Source organism: Lynx canadensis, chromosome A3, assembly GCF_007474595.2.
Source record: "Lynx canadensis isolate LIC74 chromosome A3, mLynCan4.pri.v2, whole genome shotgun sequence".
In the NCBI taxonomy this organism is placed as follows: domain Eukaryota; kingdom Metazoa; phylum Chordata; class Mammalia; order Carnivora; family Felidae; genus Lynx; species Lynx canadensis.
Genome location: NC_044305.1, coordinates 131,719,242 through 131,741,012, shown reverse-complemented (window position 1 = coordinate 131,741,012; position 21,771 = coordinate 131,719,242). Strand labels below are relative to the sequence as shown.

Genomic DNA, 21,771 nt, shown 5'->3' with positions numbered 1-21,771 from the left:
ATCCTAAATGTGCCCATCTCTATGCTTTAAGCTTCAAAGAGTATATATTAGATGAAAAATATTCACAAAACACCCTATACATTTTACAGTCAGTTTTGATATTAGTTTCAGCTACATGCATAGTTGTGAGAGAAAGAAATCCCTATTACTTACTGTTGCTATGCAAAATGTATTAAAAAATCAGTGAAGAATGATTCGAAGGGCGGGGCCAGAACTAAAATAAAACAAAAAGCAACAAAAATAAAAAGTAAATGTGCCTCCAATAGACCATAATGCTGAACTGGAGGGAAGGGGATGACAAAGAAAGTATTTACAAGGAAGTGAACATGAAAACTGTTATGTAATTGAAAATATGCCCCAGTTGGTCTGAAAACTGCTTCATAAACGAATTCTGTATGTTATCACAAGTAGTGAAATCATTAACTTGTCAAATTGCACAGAAGAGTAAAATGTATCAAAAGGATTGGAGTTCTTATGGTCCCGACTCTGAAATTATTTGCCCTTCTAGAGTCTCAATCAAAAAGAAAGACAATAATACCTAACTGTTCTACTCCACAGAAATATTTTAAAGTTCCAATGACAGAATATATGGAAAGCTGAATGAGAGAACAGATTATAGAAGCACTTTGGAAGCTGTAAAGCATGAGATATTGTAAGCTATTGAAATAGCACAGCATCTATGCATTAATTGTTCAATATTAATAACAGAAATTTAATTTTTAGATGTTTTGCACATGGCACACAGAATGACCTTCAGTGTCTCTGAATTCTTTGAGCTTCTTCAGCTTAATTACTATCATAATCGCTAATTTTATAGTATTTAATTTTCCCATACCTCACAGAAAAATTCAGCATTTTCCCTGCTAAAACCCCAATTCAACCTTGAAATACTAGTTTCAAGAAAAGTTTCACTTAAGATGTCTGTGGTTAGAATGCAAAGGTCTCTGATAACACAGCCAGGGCACATCATTACTCATGCCCTGAAGGCCCTGTGTTAGGGAACAAAAAGGATGCCCAAAACTGGATACCTGATCTCAGAGTATACTTTATCCTTTAGCTAACCAAATCTTCACATTCATTTCAATAAACAGCAATATTTACAAATGTCGTAGTAGCTAGTAAGCCAAGAAATGGTTATTCTGAACCAAGAATTAAATTACTATGACGTCGCCATATGAAAATGGTACCATCAAAATGTTTTTTGCGTTCATCATTACCTCTGGATTTACTTCCTAGTCCCAATTCTGCCTCAAATATAAGGCACACCCACTTTAACCATTAATCAATATCTGCATTTTTAAGGTTGATCTCTATTGCTCTTTAAATGAGAAAGAAGTTATTATTCTAAACTTATAGATGTGAAATTAAAACTTAAGGAAGATTTTGATCCTGCCTCCCAAGTTGTCTAACATAAAAGAGGTTTGCAATATTAAACACAATATGCGTACCTGACACTTACGGATCTGTGCGTACATCCTGTCTACTAAATCACTAAATCAGTCAATATGCTTACAAAATCTCAAAATATTATGATTATATACATAAACATGACAAGAATGAGCCCTTTATGTATTTTAGGTTGAATTTAATATGTGTGTGATTTAGTAAACAAATCTGTGTTACATTTAACTGAATCAATGAATAAGATATATACACTAAGATAGTTTCCAACATTTGGTAGTCCACAGTTCATTAAAATACCAAGCAAAGGTACATTACAATCAGGAAAATTTGTAGTTGAACACAAATAGCGAAATATTAAAAAAGACACTGTAATTTTTAACATTTTTATTTATTACCTTGGTTTGTTTGGGGCAAGCTGTCGACTTGGCCGTCTAATAGACTGGTTTTGTTGTATCTTCATTGAAGTTCTAGGAGATGACCGTGCAAAAGGGTCTGGAGCTGGAGGCTTTTTAGGTATCTTTTTCACCAACCGACTAACCCACTTTTGCTGCTCTTCTGTAGAATTTGCCAATAACAATAGGTTCTTGGCCGTCGAAATATCGTAATACACTAAAAAGAAATATTTGGAAAAAACTAATGTGTTTAAATGGACCAGAATGTAAAGAACATTGATGGAACAAGTAATTTACTATTTACCTTTGCAAGGTGCTATAATCTCCTCCTTTCTGTCCATGTGATCTTTATGACATTTAATGTGGCAGCGGCGGCACTCTAACGCAGGGGGGGGTTTGAACATATGCCATAAAGGCTTCATACAAGCCTCACAGTTGGTTGGGAAATGATAGAGGGTAGGAATGAACTCATGTCCCTTATGGCAAATATAATTTGACTTTTCTCCCACGGGCTCCACGGGAAATTCTTGTTCCTTCTTACTTTCTCCTTCATTGGCATACAGAATCTATAAATAGCAAAAAGAATGATGAATGATTTCCAAACAGTTTTATGTAGTAACAATTCTTACAGGGTAAATAAAATAAAAATTAGCCTAAATTATTCAATGAAAAGAAAATGACATTCAAACATTAGTAGGTTCCGTCTAATCAAAAGCTTATATGAGAAAAGCCTTTAGACAGTCACTTGGTTCCCTTTTCAGGAAAAAATCTATCCTGTTCAAATGTGCCTCCTTATTTTATCCAGGAGCTCTTACTGTGTTTCAGCAATTTTATCAGAATAGGCCAAAAGGTAAATTTTTGCTTGATGGGTATCAGAAAGTTTTTCTGGGAGGGAGTGTTCAAATCAATCCCCCCAAAGGGATGTGGCAATTATACAAAGTGATGCTCTATGATTCTCAAAAACTGACAACTGGGTGATAACTTCTAACACAGCTTTAATGGCAAGATTTGTATTTGGAGAGTTGAGGAAGAAAGAGGAAACGATGTATAATACACCCCAAATAAACATTACAAGTATCCAGAAAATAAGTGGCCAACTCTCCCACAGTACCCCAAGCACAATGGTTTTCACATAGAAGGAACTCAGTAATTGTGGGTTTGACTAATTTTAAAACGAACGTAGAACAGGGAAGCATTTGGCTTCACTTTAAATTGGAAGTAAAAGGGCTACTGGGTGCAAAATTCAACTTTACAAACAACTTTAACTTTATAGAGAGCTGAGCTTAAAATCAGAAACAGAAGAGAAAGGGTATAGTTTAAAAATGTCGTAATGAGGGGCGCCTGGGTGACTCAGTTGAGCGTCCGGCTTCGGCTCAGGTCACGATCTCACGGTTCCTGAGTTCGACCCTCCCATCGGGCTCTGTGCTGACAGCTCAGAGCCCGGAGCCTGCTTCGGATTCTGTGTCCCCCTCTCTCTCTCTGCCCCTCCCCCACTTGCACTCTTCCTCTCTCTCAAAAAAATAAACATTAAGAAAAACTTAAAAACTAAAATAAAAATGTCGTAATGAACCTTGAACAAAAGGAAAGCAAAGGCCAGAAACAGGATATAAACATACTACAGACTTTACCAAGACAGAGAGGAATAAAGATGTATCCAAACAGAAAAAGCATGAAAGACACAGAAGGCTGTTTACCTGAAATATCCTTGGAATTTCTTTAGCATCTGCTCTATATACATCTGTTTGTGTAACTGGTCGGACATGAAATAATTTGCTATAAAAGATTTTTAATAAAGGAATAAAATATTACTAGAGGATCAAATTACATTAGTTATCCTATACTTATGTCGGAAGTTAAAATGGACTACTTTGACCCACGTTAGAGGGTCATAGGATACCTTGCTTAATTCAATCACTCCTTGAGATTTTGAGTATTTCCAGGAAGTCAGAAATTTTCTAATTAGCTTCAGAAAACATGTTTTAGCTAACTCTATACCCCAGACTTTCATCTCTATGAGGCAAATATGAGAAAATGTAACAACAGTACACTAGGAGCTATACTATATATATTTATGTATAAATAGCACTAACTTAACAAAAAGGTCACATTTGTCTCATACACTTTACAAGAGAAAGTTTCTAAATATTCTAATAAAAACACTTACTCTATATCTAAAACCATGTAAGGATTAGATTGTTCTTTATCTTGTTCACTGTCATAGAAAAGAATCTTCTTACTGCTTACAATCACATACTGTTAAAGAGGGAGAGAAGGAATTAATGACTAAAGTTAATCTATGTATCACATTTATTTTCTTTGAAAACAAATTCTACAGCAACAAAAATCATGTAATACCTAAGTTAAATAACTAAACAGTTCTCATTATATCCTTAAAAGGTCTTCCTTAAAATAACAATAAATTTATAGTTTGCATATATATTTTTTAAATAAGCAAATTGGGAAGGATATTAATTCAAATATTTTTTAGACTGATTTAGCTTCAAAATTCAGTAAGCACAGGTAGCCTTATTGCTATGGTCTGAATGTCTGTGTTCCCCCCAAATTTTTATGTTAAACCCTAACACCTAATGGAAGGGGCTTTGGAAGGTGAACAGGCCATAAGAGCAGAGCCCTCATGAATGGGGTCAGTGCCCTTACAAAAGGGGCTCCAGAGAGATCCCTAGCCCCTTCCAACACGTGAGAACATAGCACAAAGTCTGCACCTAGAAGAGGGCCTTTACCAGAACCCAAATATCCTGATCCTGAGACTTCCAGCCCCCAAGAACTGTGAGAAATAAAGTTCTATTGTTCATACACTACCCAGTCTATTCTGTTATAGAAGCCTGAATAGACTAAGATATTTACCAGAAATGAACATAATACCAATAATCATAGTAACAGAGGAAAATAAATAAATAAGCCTTTCTATCATAACCACAGTTGTTTTCCCACTGAAGTAGCAAAACACTGAAGTCAATAGGCTTCTGTTTTCCTAGCATCAAAACCTGTTTTATTATTAACAGCACATTAATGATGAAAGGCTTTTTTCACAAAGATACATAAAATCACATCATTCCAAATCAAAGTCCAAAGTTTTATGCGTCTAAAAGTTCTAGTTATATGTATCTTACAACTATAAAAGTAAAATGGCTAGAGCTAAACCAAAAGCAAAATAAAAGAACCATATTCAAAACTACCAATTACCTTTTTAACCCATCCAAATTTCTTAGTGTTGTTTCGCACAGGCAATGAAAGCCATCCTTCTAGTCTTGATTCTATCAATAAGCACAAGATATGAGGATAAATATAACAATTCTCCTAAGAAAATGAGAACTATGATAACATTTTAATAGAAAAGTCATAGAACAAATCAAGTACGCCCCTCAGAATTTATCATTATATTATTATCTAGGCTGTAATAATGATGCAGGATCAGTATAAGCAAGTTATGAAATGCAAAACAAAATCCAGGTTATACCACATTGGAACTATATATGCTATAGTTTATATGGTCAAATGCCCCCTGCTGATTAAATTCGTGCATCTGCAAAGTTCAGCAGAAAAGTTGCAAAAAAAAGAGAAGCAGTTCTCTATTCTCACCGATACAACTATATGAGAAATTTTTTTCCTTTGGAAGAAGGCCTAATTATAGATTTACTGCATATATATCTTCTTTGAAGAGAAAATCTTTTAAGTTATTAATTACATGTTCAGAGAAAATGGATTTTTTAAATGACTAAAATAAAATTAAATGAAGTTGTGTAAATTACAGATCAAATGTGGTTAATAAGTAGCAGTATAACCAGAAGATTTCTAAATTCCAAAACAGCAAAATTGGTAAAATTCTAGTTCAACAAAGGAAACTGCCTGAATCCTTAGAATTTGTTTCAAAGGCATTTGATCAGTATCATTTAATGAAATAACTAGGGGCAAACCAGCATTTTTGGAGGTTATTCTAATAATCACCTACTGAACTATGCTAGGTGCTTTCCATAAATTGCGTCACACAAGGACACAACTCTGACTCCAGTACCTGTCTATACTCTCTTACATCAACAACCTTCAGACTCTATAACAGAAATGCTGCCATTAGAAACAGCCCATATACGGGCGCCTGGGTGGCTTAGTCGGTTGAGTGTCCAACTTTGGCTCAGGTCACGATCTCGCAGTTCGTGGGTTCAAGAGCCGCATTGGGCTCTGTGCTGACAGCTCAGAGCCTGGAGCCTGCTTCAGATTCTGTGTCTCCTTCTCTCTCTGCTCATCTCCACTCACACTCACTCTCTGTCTCACAAATAAATAAACATTTATAAAAAACAGCCCACATAATGTGAAATGTCTGGATGTGGTCCTACACCAACTTAAGGGACTTAATCAGATGATCTAACAATTTGAGCAAGACTGAAATTTACTGCTAAAATCTAAAACTTCAATACAGTTACTTATGATTTATATCATATACTGTTTTATACCTGGGAAATGTGGCAACAATATAAAAAAACTATAGCTATTTCACTTTGCATTCAATTAGTAAGGGATTAAATTTTACCTCATAGTCAGCTGCTCATACACTGATTTCCCACGGCATTTACATTAGACCTGCACTTATACTAACTTTGTGTTCAACATAGTGATTTTATGTTTTCCGTCTAGTTTTTCACTTAAACTCTAAGTCCTTTCAGGACCGAGACTGGGTTGAACTGTCTTTTAAGGCTTAACACAATGTTGACTAGCTAAGCACTCAGTGAAAACCTATATACATCCTCGCAAACAGTCTACGTGCTTTTTTTGTACCGTCACTCTTGATATGAAACTTCAGGAAGAATTTCTTGTTGGATGAAAATGGACGAAACAGACGGTAAAACCATACGCTCTTTAATGATCTGAAGTTGACAAAATAAGTCTATCAAATATAGTAGCAATGCCATGTGACAATACCTTTAAAAATTCTTTATTCATGCAGCACTTTCTTTTTAACGGAGACCAGAACAATTGGTTAGTGGATAATTAGTCAATGTTACAAAAACTTTGCAGAAGGACTGAAATTAAGGGGAGGGTGACAAACCCCAAAGGTGAAAGATTTTCAGGATATCACCTGTACCATCAGGTTCCGATGAAATAGGTAAGTAAGGCAAAGATTCTTCTTCTGAGTCAGAATCAGAGTCAAGAAGCATATGAGAACTGGAAGGCTTAGTGGCAATATTGAGAGAAGTAGAGGAACGTTGGTAGGTGAATGACAAGGATTCCATAGTGCGTGACTGAGTGATATGAACTAAACATCCAGCATGAGAGGAAGTAAGAATGCAGAAAGAAGTTAAGAGAAAATAAAATGAAAACCTGAAAAGAGAGCTTCCTGTAATACATAAAGAGCTAACTTAAGCAAATATGTGGAATTTTCTTTTGCATTGTTTCGCAAACATTTTTCTCAAAAATCAATAAACACTGTAAGTTTAAACTGTCATTTGAATCCCCACTCCAAGGAGTAGGCTTTTCTTAAAGAAATGACAAACATTTTTCTCAAGAGCAGAATCAATCATAGGGCTTAAAACAATCAACTGCTTTATCTTTAAGACGAAGTCGTTTAATAAAAATAGCCTAAGAGCTGAAAAGAAATCCATACCTGGAAAGCCATCATCTGCCTCAGCATCCCCTGGTCCACTGCCTATACTGGAACTATCCAGACCAATATGCAAGGCCTGGAGCTGTGACCGCAGCTGCTCAATGTCACTGTCTTTACTGTCCAGGGCCATCTGCAGTTCAATTCGAATCTGGCTCTCTTCAGCTATTTGCTACAAGAAATTAAATTACATCAAATTAATCTGATGCCTCATACCTCATACCTCATAATTTCCTTTAATTCAATTAACAATTATGAAGTAACAGAAATGTCCTATAACCAATAAAATACGTGCAGACATGAAAATAATTTTTCTTAAAAAGAAGTCTTCGATCTAGAGTTCAGAAAGTATTCTTACAGCCTGCATTTCATTCAGTTCTTTCTGATACTTGATCATCTGCTGGGTCAGTTTTTCACGTTCAGATTTAAGCTCCATGTGTAGCTTTCTATTCTCTTTCTCTTTTCTCCGCACATCAGTGTCACTACCACGCTTGACAGGTTCTTTTCGATTCATGATCTCGGCCAGCTTGTTCACAGCCTTAAAAACATAAACATAACTATGTAATAAAATACATCGATGCTTCTTGATAACTCACCAAGAGCAAGTTATATGACCACTAATAATCTCCTTCCCTATACATACAGGGTGACAGAGAAACACTGTCTATATTAAGTAACACACCCTCCATGACTCGTTACCCTTCTCCAACCTACATTTGTTTCTCACGCTCATGTTTTCTAAGAAATATAATTTAAAATGTTTAAAGTACATCAGGTTTGATCTAATGTCACTTTCTATTACCGAGAGTTTTTAGTTCCTAGAGAGACTTTTACGAGGCAGAGCCACGTTTATCCTGGAGGAAGAGAATGCGGCACTGGCATCACATTAATAAAATGCAGTGTGTTCAACCAGAGAACTAAGCACGTGGGGCCCACAAAGATTCACGCAGCATGTACAACCATAAATGTTGGCAGAAGGATGCTCAGATGTTTACTCTCTCTAGTTTCTTAAAAGCAGAAAAACTTACCAGGAGGGAGTGTGATTCCATATGGAAAAAATAAGGAAACCGTAAGTAAACACTGAATTGGACAAAGTTAATAACCACATCTAGCTTCTTCTAATCTGGCAAAAATCAGGTAATTGCGATTGGTTCACAAATACTGATTCACTCAATGACTGCTACAGCCAATCTGTAATGCTGGAAGTAAAATGTAAAAGAGAGAAGAAACTGAAAGAATTCAAAATCATAGTTAGACTTTATTACACATACTTGAGTTTTCAGTGTTCTCTCTGTTAATAGTTGCTTCTCAAATTGTGCTTTAATAGCGGCTGCACTTATCTCCTCGTCTTTCAACCGTGATAGCTCTGAAATATGGAAAAACGCAAAAATTATATTAATAATTACAACAACTGACAAAACATCAGGCATATTTAAAATATAAACCTTATTCTTTGTTCATACATACGTTCTTGGGCATCTTTTAATTTGTTATTTAATTCTTCTTTCTCATTTGCAAGATTGGCAACATCACTAGTTAGTGTCCTGTTAGTTTCTTCAAGCTAAGAAAGAAAGTGGAAAGAAAATCATACCACAATTTACAAAATCTAAGTTATAAAGCAATAATTCAAAATGAAAATATCCTAGAATGTTGCTAAAATTCTTATTTTTCTAAGTACATCTATATCTATGCTTCGTGGCTTTGTGGAACCTTATCGAAATTCACCCTTGGTGAAAACTTCACTGACTGTGATAGACTTCATATGCACCCCAGGAAGCAAAAACATTGCCCTTCTCTCAAAAATCCTTAGCGGTATTTTTAATGAGAAAAACATTTAATAAACTAAAAACAAACAAATACTATAGCAGATCTCTGCATTTCATCATGCAGAATAAACAAATTTTTAACTGTAGTATCTCCTCCAGGACATTTTAAAACGAAATAAAATTTTACTAAAGAAGCTGACATCCTTTTTTATTCTCTCCAAATCCTATTCCTATCTTCCTTCCCCAAAGAAATTTTATTGTGAATGATATGCTCATCCTTCCCATCAATGATTATATCCTTTTATTACAAACACGTAACATATAGCGTGGTTTTATGTGATTTTAAATTGTCCATAAGCAGCATCACACTGTATCTTTCTGTAAATGCTTTCACTGGAGATCATATTAAGAATTAAATTGTTGGGATGCCTGGGTGGTTCAGCGTTTAAGCATCCGACCTTCGACTTCGGCTCAGGCATGATCTTGTGGTTTGTGGGATGGAGCCCTGTGTTGGGCTCTGTGCCGAGAGCACAGAGCCTGCTTGAGATTCTCTCTCTCTCTTTCTGCCCCCCACTCTGTTCTGCTCAAGCATGTGTACTTTCTCTCTCTCCAAATAAGTAAACTTAAAAAAAGAATTAAACTGTTGATATATAAAGATCTAATTAAATCATTTTAACTGATATAGCAGTCCCATCTTCTACCACATACCATTTATCCATTCATTCGTCTACTGAGAAGACTGACTGCTAAGACATTTGAATTTCTTGCTATTACAAACATTTATGCTGCTATAAAAATTGTACCTGAATTTCTCTACCATATTTATCTTAACATCAACTTTCTTTGGATTATGTGAATATTTAATTTTTCATATTTAGAATAAATAATATTTAAATTGCCACATTATACACTATACTATACCATACTAAATCTATACTCCTCATAGCTTTAAATAAGAATGTCATTTCCCACACACCCTTCAAACACTTGAAATTAGATACTGAATTCTGCCATCGTAATGAATACGAAATGGTATTTCAAAGTTATTTTATCTAGCCTTTCTTAAAGAGTATTTAGGTTAAGCATCTGCTTATGTTTTTAGGGTTTTCTCTTTTGGCCAATTTTTCTCTTGGATTGTTTAACTTCTTCTCATCGAGCTCGAGAGTGCCACATGTGTTCTAGATACAAATCCCGTTTAATAAAAACATTACAAGTGTCTTCTCCCTGCAGTTTGTGGTCTTCTGCTACGGTAAGTTCTGGATTTTGTTCTGTTTAAAGTTTTTTTCATCTTTAGATCTTTAAGATAGCTAGAATTTATTCTTGTTATGTTGTAAAAGGTAAGGATCTAACTTCATTCCTTCCCACACAAAAAGAGTCATCCCAAACCTTTCACTGCGTCTGTATCCTTTCCCACCGATGGGTCTGTCCGCACTGCTCTCACAGACCAAGGTCTTCACGTGCGAGAGTCTACTTCTGGCCTCCCTACTTATTTCCGCTGAACGGGAATAAGCATCCCTGGCTCCAATGCCACACTTGCTAATCAATGTACCATTTTAATGACCCGGATAACTGATAAAACAAATTCAACTACTTGATGTTTTCCTTCTCTTTGAAATTCTCATTATAATTTTTTTTCAACTTACATATGACTACCTTCACGGTAGTTTCAAGATTCTTTTGAACTAAGATTTGTTTAGCAAGAAAAAAATGGTTTACACTGTCTTCTGCTTTGGCTTTTTCCCTTTCCCTTTAGTCCTTTCACTCCGAATTTACCAACAGGCAGAGCCATTGCAAGTAGTTCTTTTTTTGAGCCTCTTTCTGCCAAACGACACCGCGAAGCTAGTGGTTAACTGGATAAAACGTCCCAAAGCCAGAATACACAACTTTTCACTTCTGTCTGCGGTACTTTCCTAGAACTTCTAAGTAACATGTGTGATACAGTAATTAAAATCAAAAAAGGACTAAAAAACTTTACTTACAGATGCGACTGTAGCATCTTTTTCAGTGAGCTCCTGCTTGTGTCTAGCCATCATCTCCTTGATCTCAAGCTCTTTCATGATCTTCTCTTTTTCCAAATCAGAATATTGCTCTTCAGCAATTGAACGAGCCAGCTGCTCAGAATCTGCTTTGGTCAAGGTGATCTCCAGCTGAGCAGCCAAGGAGTCCCTACATTTTAATGATACATCATTTTAATGTTCAATTTTCACTAGGAAGTCAAAGTTTCTAATACACTTCATCGACAAATTCTTACTGAGGGCACAGCAGGTACTGTTCTAGGAGCCGAGTGCCCAGTTATCAACAAAAGGGATAGGAATCTCGGTCTGTACCTTTCGTCCTCGAATTCCTGTTTCTTCTGCTGTAATTCTTTACAAAGTTTAGTCTTTTCTTCACATTCTTCTTTAAGTTCTCTCACCTGTGTTTTATAGAGAGTCTAAACAGCAAAATAGAACAGAAGAAACATGTCACCGCCATTATCACCCTCAGCAGGAACATTATTTCTACATTCAAGGTCTATCTGCACAAAAAGTCAAGCTGAACACAAATATGTTCCTGAACACTGAGTAATGTTGGGCCTCCGAGCAAACTAATAGTTTAATGGGCTTTTCTAGTAATCAACCAAGTAACTAATACAAGTTCTGCTAATAACTTGGAAGCTGGATTTAAATTTTTAAAAATTATTTATTGGGGGGGGGAGAGCGCGCACACACGCAGGCCCGTGTGAGAGAGGGGGGAGGGGCAGAGAGAAAGGGAGACAGAGGATCTGAAGCAGGCTCTGTGCTGACAGCAGAGAGCCCAAAGTGGGGCTTCAACTCACACACTGTTAGATTGTGACCTGAGCCGAAAGTCAGACGCTCAATGGATTCAGACACCCGAGCGCCCCAAGAAGCTTGCTTTTCAACTGGGTATCAGAATCTCTCATTAAATGACACAGATTGGTAGGATAAAGAGGCAAAGAAGTATACTACTAATTTAGACAAGGCAATTTGTTGGCTTAAATAAAACAAAGGTGACATTACTACTTCATATTTTAAAACTGATTTAAAAAATGCAAACATTAAAATGACAATTTCTTCATGAAAATTCTTCCTCAAAAAGCAATGTTTTTTTAAATCAACTTCACTGATGTGCTTAGAACTATTTTTCTAGCAATGATAATAGATTTCTGTTAAGCTATCAATAGTCATTTGCCCAGCTATTCTTTCTACATGAATTGTGTGGTACAAAACATCCTATCCCAATCTGTCTGATGTTTGCTAGAAGAATCTATCCTAAAGACAAGAATCGTTTTCCTCATTCTGCAGCAAACTTTTAATTCTACAAACACGACAATTTTCCAAACTAACGTATCCGGAACTTACTGAGAAGTACTGCTCTGCTTCAAGCTGATCTTGGAGTTCCTTCATTTGCCCGTCTGCATCTTGACGTTCTCTGTGGGGACATTAAAGCAAAGGTTCAAATAAGCTACCTATATATTAAACCAGCAACTCTTGAAATGTGGCCTAGGGAACCACTGGGCATCCCTGGAGCCTTTAAAAAAAAGAAGTCCCAAGAGGTCAAATTATTTTCGTAATACTAATCACCAGTGTGGTGGGTTTTTTTGTTTTTTGTTTTTTTCAAATTCTCATTCTCTCACTAGTAAGTATAGACTTTTTTTTAAAGTTCTATAACATATGATGTCATCATTCCAACAGCTAATGAAATATGTTTGTATGCTCTTGTGTTTTACAATTTTCTCAGTTTTGGGGCTCAGTCAGTCGAGCATACAACCCTTGGTTTTAGCTCAGGTCACAATCTCACGGTTCATGGATTCGAGCCTGCATCGGGCTCTGCGCCGATAGCACAAGTCTGCTTGGGATTCTCTCTCTCTCTGCCATTTGTGCTCCCACGCTCTCTCAGAATAAACAAACATTTAAAGTAAGTAAATTAAACAAATAAAATTTTCTCTGTTTTGATTTCTAACACAAAAAATATCATGAGATATAACTCACATAAACAAAAATTTTGGGGGGCCCTTCATAATTTTTAAGAGTGTAAGTGGGTGCTGAGACCAAACAGTGATATATTAGAACAGTAATACTAAATTACATATTCTCACACGTTCACTGTGATCAGCCATTTCTGCCCAACTAGTAGAATTAAAAGAGGACCTGAGAATTGGTCATCTTAGGATGAGTGAAGAAATAACTGAGAAGGGGCCAGAGGGGAGGAAAGACACACAGGTTTTTATGTTTATTTTATTAAAAAAAAAAATTTTTTTTTTAGTGTTTATTTGTTTTTGAGAGAGAGAGACAGAGTACCAGCAGGAGAGGGGCAGACAGAGACAGAAGAGGAGACACAGAATCAGAAGCAAGATCCAGGCTGGGCTGTCAGCACAGAGCTCGACGAGGCGCTCGAACCCATGAACCACGGTTCATGGGTTCGACATGAGTCGAAGCTGGATGCTTATCCGACTGAGCCACCCAGGCGCCCCTAGCTTTTATGTTTAAATGTAGATGTTTAAATTGCACAGATCTGTGCATTTTGTAAAAATTCACGAAGCTCTACATATCATTTGTGTATTTTTTCTGTATGCATTATTACATATATGTATGCATATATCTTCAATAAAAAAATAAAATTAAACAAAAAATACGTAAAATAAAAAGTGAGCCTCACAACCCATTTAAGAGGTTGTGTTGAAATGAATTCTGGAGTTGTTTTTTTTCTTTTTTTTAATGTTTATTTATTTCTGAGAGAGAGAGACAGAGAGAGAGAGAGAGAGCGCGCGCAAGCGAGAGAGCGCGTGCAAGTAGGGGAGGGGCAGAGAGAGAGGGAGACCTGAAGTGGGCTCTGTGCTAACAGCAGAAAACCCAACGTGGGGCTCGAAACCCACAAACTGTGAAATCATGACTTGAGCCGAAGATGGAGGCTTAATCGACTGAGCCACCCAGGCACCCCCAATCCTAGGGTTACTAAGAAAACATAAAAATCACAATTAGTCCAAGTCTAAGCTAAGGGGAAAAAGGCAAATTGGAGAAGAACACCACATATATGATACAATTAGAAAACAAAAACGCTCTCCAAAATCTACAAAAAACTCAACCCTACATACACTGTACAGATACAGAAGAGTAAATAACGAACTATCACAGTAGATTCTTTCTGGCGAGATGAACTACGTCTGCAGTCATTAAGGGGAACATTTACTGTTTAGTCTGAGTATTTTATAGGGAAAAGACATTTAAATACCACCTAGATATTTAAAAATACACACAGCAAGAAAGACTCAGACCAAATGATTTAATCATACTATTTTCCATCTGTGTGTTACTTAAGGCTTTTATTCTTATTCTCATTTAACATAATTTGGTCACTTTGTTTACTTACTGGCTCTTAAAACCTCCACATAAAGAAAGTTATCACTCATTGTCACTTTATGTGTTATATCTGTATTTTACTATTGAGGTGCCTGCTATTAAAAGCGAGGATTCTAATTTTTCTGAGTCAAAAATGGGAAAGATGCTGATTAATACTATATAAAAGGTCAATTTCTGGAATGATCTCATCATCACCGGCTAAGCCCATTTGCAGCAAACCTCAGTATAATTTTAATATCCTCGAAGAGCTGCCATCATCCACTTACGTGTAACTTTAAACACCTAACATTTATTAGGTATTTAAGACAAGTACTTTTCAAAAAAATAACCCATTATACGTACATGGTTACAATGAAAAAGTACAGAATGGCACAGAAAACATCGGCCAGAAAGGTAGCGGTCTCTCTTTCCACACGTCTTCACACCCTCAATTCACTCCCCTGGAGGAATTCACTTCGTTTCAATTCTGTTTTGTTCTTTTGGTAACTACGTCCACATCTCAGCTTATTTCTTGACACAAATTTAAACTCTTCTTTACTAGTTCCCTGCTGCCAGAGTGGGGAGTTAGCTCTTCCTATCCCTCACCTCTCCCCAGCTCTCCTAACACAGCCGTGTCACTGGCCTCAGCCATACAGCCAAGCCTCACTTCCTGCTCCATCAACCACAAACCACAGCTTCCCCAGTCCGGGATGAGAACCGCAATACTCCCACCCACCCTTTCTCTTGTTTTTGAAATTTGACGAGAACACGTCCAAATGCGGGTCTTTTCTTCACTTGTTTTCGGTTGAGTCCTTTCAATCTGACGACTTCTCTTCCCGCCACGGGAAACCGGTTTTCCATTATTTCTCTAACAACCTCCTCCTCTTCCTTCCTTCTCTAGACTTCTCTGTCTGGGGCTAGAACCCCTGGGCCACACACCTTCTACGTCATGCCCTCTTCTACCACAGTCGATGAAATTTCTTTGAATTTTTCTTTAAACCATCCTAATAAATGTATATGCGGTCATTTTTCATCTTTAACAGCTCGTTCTCATTCTGGCTGCCCTTTTTGCTTTATGCTGGCTTCTTGTTTAACGGAAGTACTATCTCCTAGAAGTTTTGATCAATACTAATTATTACTAATAGGCTTTTTTTATTTGTTTGTGCTTTCCTCTTCTTTCCTTAATATATTCCTCATCTGGGGGTACGTTTCCTTTTTCTTTATCACAGTCTTTCTCTTTAGTACTGAACACTTTCCTCAAATGCCTGGTGATACTTGGTTATTCATTTACAGAGGCGGCAATAGGTAGAAGTAGTAAAAAAAATCGTTGGGGAAGCAAATATAATCTTGAGGGATAACAGCGGCACTCAACACATTACTTAAACAGAAAAAGAGAGCAAATGTGGTCAAGCAAATGATCAAAAGAAAACCCCCAGGTAAACCAAAATTAAGATAATTTACATGTGGATACTCATATATATGAATAAAACTTTGTCTCAAACAATTTACTTACTTTCGAAGTTCAGCATTCTGCTTTTCCAAGCTCATTTTCATTTCCATGAGATGATTATTCTCCTGTTTTAACTGCTTTTCTGACATTTTTAGTGTGTTAACTTGCTGTGTTTGCATCTTCAAGTCATTTTGTGTAAGGCAGCGTTTTTGAGTTTCTTGCTCTATTTTTAATGTCAAGTTTCTGATCTAAAAAATAAATTGTATACTTGGTATATAAATAAATTACTTTGACTTTGATTTATTTTTTTAATGTTTATTTATTTTGAGAGAGACAGAGAGAGAATGAGAGAGTGAGAGTGAGAGTGAGAGTGAGAGTGAGAGTGAGAGTGAGAGTGAGAAATCATGAACTACAAGATCATGACCTGAGCTGAAGTCGGATGCTTAGCCGACTGAGCCACCCAGGCACCCCTTGATTTTGATTTTTCTTATCAATGAAGCTTGCAGCAAATATGATCATGCAAAACAGATTTTTGTCCTTAGGCAGCTAATTCACTTCACAGTAAAATATTTTTTGTATTTCTGTTGTCGTACTTTTTAAAATAAAATATGGTCGTTAGGGTAAAAATAACTTAAAATTTTAAATTATGATTCATTTAGCTATCATCCAAATTCAGTAAAATTAAAGGTTGCAGATTATAAGAAAAAAATTTTAATTATGAAACCAACATTATGGATAAACCTACGTGGACTATGAATTCATTACATAGTTTATTATTACTTATTAGTAAACTTCATACTCACATCTTCATTTAGCACATCTTTCTGCTTAAGGAGTTCATTTATTTTCTGCTGTGACTGTTTGAGGTCACAGTCTAATATAGAGCATCTCTTCTCAGCTTCCAGCAACAGGTTTTCCACCTTCTGCTTTAACGTCCTTTCCTCTGAGAGGTTTTTCTCCATTTCTATTGCCACAAAAATGGACACAGTTGTGCATTCACATACCAAGAAAGCGTATCAAATACGTGGCACCATGCTATGAAAACCGTTGTAAATGATGCTGCCTTAAAAACATTTTTTTAAATTTCCAATTTAATATTTTCATCACTCTCCCTAATGTGTTTGAAATGTCAACAGTTTCACGCTTAGAAATCAGGAGTTTTATTTCCAGTGTCCAGAAAAATCGACCACTCTGCAGTATTACATCTATTCTAACTGAAGTAAAATTGTGCCTTCACTTATGATTCTAAAAGAGGCTTACATCTTTTTAATAAAGACGTATTTTATTTTCCTGCTACCCTGTGCCTCTTGGTGTTACTTTTCTTACCCTAAAACATCCCAGGTAGATTCTATGACGTCTATGGCTCTTTCCATATTAGCATATTACTATGCAGAGAAGGACAATTATGCTTTGGGGAAATGGCAAAGGACAAGCCGCTGGGACCAAAGTTCCTAAGGTTAAACCCTGTCTCTGGCACATCCTAATTATTTACAAGGGCACGTTAGTTAAGCTCTCTGAGGCTCATTTTCCTCATCTGTAGAATGATACCAGTACCTGTTCTCCCTTACAGGGATGTTACGAAGATTCTTAGTTACTATCTGTGTGGCACTTAACAGCTGGTTGGCATACAAGAAGAATTTGATAAGTGCTCAGTATTTAAGGACAATGTTAAAAAGACCTAAAGAGAATGTTCACAGTATTATTTTCTTTCTTTTTTTTTTTTTTTTTAATTTTTTTTTTTCAACGTTTATTTATTTTTGGGACAGAGAGAGACAGAGCATGAACGGCGGAGCGGCAGAGAGAGAGGGAGACACAGAATCGGAAACAGGCTCCAGGCTCTGAGCTATCAGCCCAGAGCCCGACGCGGGGCTCGAACTCACGGACCGCGAGATCGTGACCTGGCTGAAGTCGGACGCTTAACCGACTGCGCCACCCAGGCGCCCCCACAGTATTATTTTCAAAGAAAAAAAAGCAAAAAGGGTATAAAAATTTCAGAAAATATACAAAATAGCATCCTGATTAGTAAAATTGTGGTTAATCTTTACTTACTTCTTTATACTTGACCGAATTTTCTAAATGATTTGTAATGAACTTTTAATTTGTTTTATTAATCAGAAAAGGCTTTTAAAAGTGAAGAACAGGCAAAGTTTATGTCTAAACAAGTGATTTCATATTAAATGTCAGTTATTACCATTAAAGGATTACCTTTTGATGTACTGATTAGAAAATCTTTTCAAATCCAATTGGGCTCCTCTGCTGTTTCATACCTAATGCTCGATATTGAATTATCATATTACAAAGTTATATAAGGGAAAATTAAGCCTATGAATTTTCACTTTTTAATGAATTGCCTTCAAAAGTGTGGAAAAAACGAAACTATTCTTCACATTCTACTAATAACAGCTAATATTTCTAAGCATTTTCACGTGTCATTGCACTTGGTCTTCAAAACAACCTAAAACTCTTACCTGTCTAAGAAGAAACAAGGCACAAAAAAGGTTAAGTAACTAGACAAGGTCACACGACTAGTTTTCATTAGTAAGCCATAGTCTTAATCAAAGGAGGCTACGGAATGGCAGTGGAAAAGCCAAAGGCTTTTAGAGCCGGTCTGAGCACCAGCAACATTTAAGTTTTGTGTACTCCTATAAACTACGAAAGTCACCATACATCTTATGTTAGTATTCTAAAAAGGAGTTTGGAAAAAAAAAATGGTAGGTACTATTACTCTGAATTGGTTCATTTTTATCAGTTCAGAGATAACACATGGACAGATATACTCACTTAAAAAAACAACCACTCTAATGTGGGCACAGAGAATAGACAGGGGCATAAGTGAACTTACTGAGTAGGTGATGAAAACACAGATTCTATGACTTGTTTTGAGTGGTGGTTACACGTGTGTATTACAAATGCGAGAAGTGCAACGTGACTGCACTTGAATTACACCTCAAAAGAAATTCAACTCTATCTTCTAGGCCCCTGACAGGGAAACATGGACCACTAATTTCCACTCTTGTAATTAGATTTTTCTAAATAAAGCACTCATTTCATCTCTTAACATCCTTAATTACTGCCTTGAACTAAACTGATTTTAACCAAGAAAGCTCCAATTTAAATTTCATTCATTAACTAAAAGGCTATTTTTTTCCAAATTATTCATAAATGTTATGCTTCAATTTAAAATAAAATTTCTGCTTAAGAGTTCTATGAATCTTTCGCAAGAGTCTTTTATTAATTTCCTTTGGAATTTCAAATCCTTCGTAATTATGAACAGTTAGGAAAACAAGAAATTATCCTAAGACAATTCCAAGATACAGGCTGGTTTGTGGAAAAGTTAACTCTGTTATTTTACCCTATATTCATTAGTGGATGACTTTGACCAGATCTAGCTAGTATCTTCACCATGACAGAGTTCAAAATATTCAATGAGCTTGTATTCTAGTTAGGTCAACTACTATTTCCAAAATACTTATTTTGCATAAACTGGCAACAATTTTGTTATACAAACTGGTAAATGTCAAACTAAATATTACAAAAATAGCAAATCCCCCCAAATCTGAAAAGATACATCTAGAACCTCATGCTCTTTATGCCTGTTACTTTTGCTATCACTGAAATATTCATTTCTCTCTGATCCTTATATTTGGTTGAATAATTCGGTATTTGGGACTGACATCTTAGAAATGATCATTGCCATAAAGAGAAAAAATGATATGTATGTAAAGCTTCCCTAATGTTTTTCTTTCCAGTTCTCAATATTTGACAATAAAATATAAAAAAATATTTTTCAAAATCAAGAGTTGACTGCAGAATCCATTCTTAGGAAAATGCTGCAGAAAAACCCTCTTAGAAAAAAGGCATACCTTTCATGGCTTCTGATTTTGCTTCTTCAATGGATTCATAAATTTTATTTTTATCTGCCAGCCGTGCTTTTGTAGCCTTATGCTCAGCTTCTTCTTGTTCTAAGCTCTGCTGTATAACTTTTAGTTGGTATGTCATATCTATTTCCATGTTGTTCTTTTCCTATTAAAGATTTAGAATAGCAGCGATCAACAAAAGAGACTGGCTCACAATTTCAAAAACTTATAAAGCTGTTTTTTACAAGCTAAGAATGGTCAATACTTTCCCTCCCCCCGTCACTCAAACTTCTTGTAACAATGATCCACGGAATCCACCTGTTCACCTCCTGCTGAACCTACGGCCCATCCCTCCACGCTACCGTTTGGAGATCTGCACTGAGAGTGTGTGACCTCAATGAAGTAACACATGATATTCTCACCACCAGATTCGACAAACACTTTTCAGTAGTCACCCCATTCTGACTCACTCTTGCCCTGAAACTATTTCCTTGACATACCTGAGTGCACTCACTTGGCTCCCCGCTTCCTGTTCTCATCTTTTCTGTCACCTGTGAAGTTTCCCCCCAGCTATTCCTTAAATGCTGGTCTTCTCTGGAGGCAGCGTTCTTCAGCCACTTCAAGCTTCTATATCATTATTTCTCACCTTTAAAACCTATCTAATATTTCCCTTTGCTGTATCTGATGACAAATTTTCAGGATCCTCTACCACTTACCCTGATGTTCCACATAGGAGACTTGTTTTAAGTTGGGACACTTTAATAATAGAAGTCAATCTATTTTCTCTATATCCTCAAAAGATTTTCTAATTCTTTGTTTCTATAGTTTGTATCATATATGTAAATATTTCTTTTGTTTTTCAAATAAATCCTTAATACTGAAAATGACTTTTTTCTTTTTTTAAGTTTATTTATTTTGAGAGAGAGAGACAGCAAGTGAGCATGCGCAGAGGAGGGGCAGAAAAGCAGGGGAGGGGGAGGGAGAGAGGGAGAGAGGGAGAGAGGGAGGGGGAGAGGGAGAGAATGAATCCCAAGCAGGCTCTACACGGTCAGGGCAGAGCCCGAGGTGGGGCTTGAGCTCACTAACTGTTGAGATCATGACTTGAGCCAAAATCAAGAGTCAGATGCTTAACCAACTGAGCCACCCAGGAGCCCCTAAAACATGAGGTTTTTCAATCCAACAACAGAGGAATCAACTCTGCCCTGAAAAACCATTGCTCTAAACAATCTTTTCCGAGATAGGCTCTTGCATTCACACAGCTTCAGCTACTTCTGTACCAATGACTCTCAAACATTTCTAGCTTCAACACAGTTTACTCCTTTACGAACATCCTAAGGCACCTCAAACTTAGGACTAAAATAGATTTTGTCATCATTTCTTCTAAAAGAGCTATTTCCCTTCATTCTTCTCTCCCCTTTATTCTTTATGAATTACTGTTACCATTATATATCTTGTCACCATGTAAGAGCCTAGAAGTCCTCCTTAAATACCACACATATGCCTTATCTGAGCCATCACTAAGTGCTACCAAATATTCTATCTCCAGATATTTCTCAGATTCACCCCCATTTTCCATCCTTTTAACCACCGTCCCAGTTAAGTCTCCATCATCTGAATTACTGAAAACATCTCTGACTAGTCTCCCCCCCTCTTATCTTGTCCTCCTCAAATTTATTCTCCACACATGGAACACAACGATCTATCTTAAATGTATGTCTAAAAAGAGCATCTAATTTAAAGCCCTTCAGTGGCTGGGTCCGTTGCCTAGAGAAATTAAGTTTAACAGAATATTCAAACTCTCACATGATCTAGCTCATGCCTAGGTCTGTAGCTCATTCTGGTCAGTGAATTCCTCACACTTGACATGAGAACCACACTGCAGTCTTCAGGTGCATTTTGGCCTGATGTCTATTTTTATAAAATTTCACTGGAACACAGCTACACCCACTCCT

General features: G+C 36.5%; 1 protein-coding gene across 4 annotated transcripts in view; it reads right to left on the bottom strand.

Annotated features, from left to right (window-relative positions):
- ROCK2 (Rho associated coiled-coil containing protein kinase 2) overlaps window positions 1-21,771 on the bottom strand; it is a 138,586-nt gene that overhangs the window by 10,239 nt on the left and 106,576 nt on the right. For 2 of the 4 annotated variants that reach the window (XM_030311636.1, XM_030311634.1), the window contains exons 18-33: window positions 19,826-19,985; window positions 16,766-16,926; window positions 16,026-16,210; window positions 12,536-12,605; window positions 11,504-11,607; window positions 11,156-11,342; window positions 8,878-8,971; window positions 8,682-8,776; window positions 7,769-7,948; window positions 7,414-7,582; window positions 6,889-7,065; window positions 5,001-5,071; window positions 3,961-4,049; window positions 3,491-3,569; window positions 2,101-2,362; window positions 1,800-2,013 (exon numbers count right to left, since the gene is read on the bottom strand). In XM_030311636.1, the coding sequence (XP_030167496.1) occupies window positions 1,800-2,013; window positions 2,101-2,362; window positions 3,491-3,569; window positions 3,961-4,049; window positions 5,001-5,071; window positions 6,889-7,065; window positions 7,414-7,582; window positions 7,769-7,948; window positions 8,682-8,776; window positions 8,878-8,971; window positions 11,156-11,342; window positions 11,504-11,607; window positions 12,536-12,605; window positions 16,026-16,210; window positions 16,766-16,926; window positions 19,826-19,985 (2,297 nt within the window). Of the gene's footprint in view, window positions 1-153; window positions 215-1,799; window positions 2,014-2,100; window positions 2,363-3,490; window positions 3,570-3,960; window positions 4,050-5,000; window positions 5,072-6,888; window positions 7,066-7,413; window positions 7,583-7,768; window positions 7,949-8,681; window positions 8,777-8,877; window positions 8,972-11,155; window positions 11,343-11,503; window positions 11,608-12,535; window positions 12,606-16,025; window positions 16,211-16,765; window positions 16,927-19,825; window positions 19,986-21,771 lie in introns of all 4 variants that reach the window. The other 2 variants (XM_030311635.1, XM_030311637.1) reach the window with 2 other exon arrangements.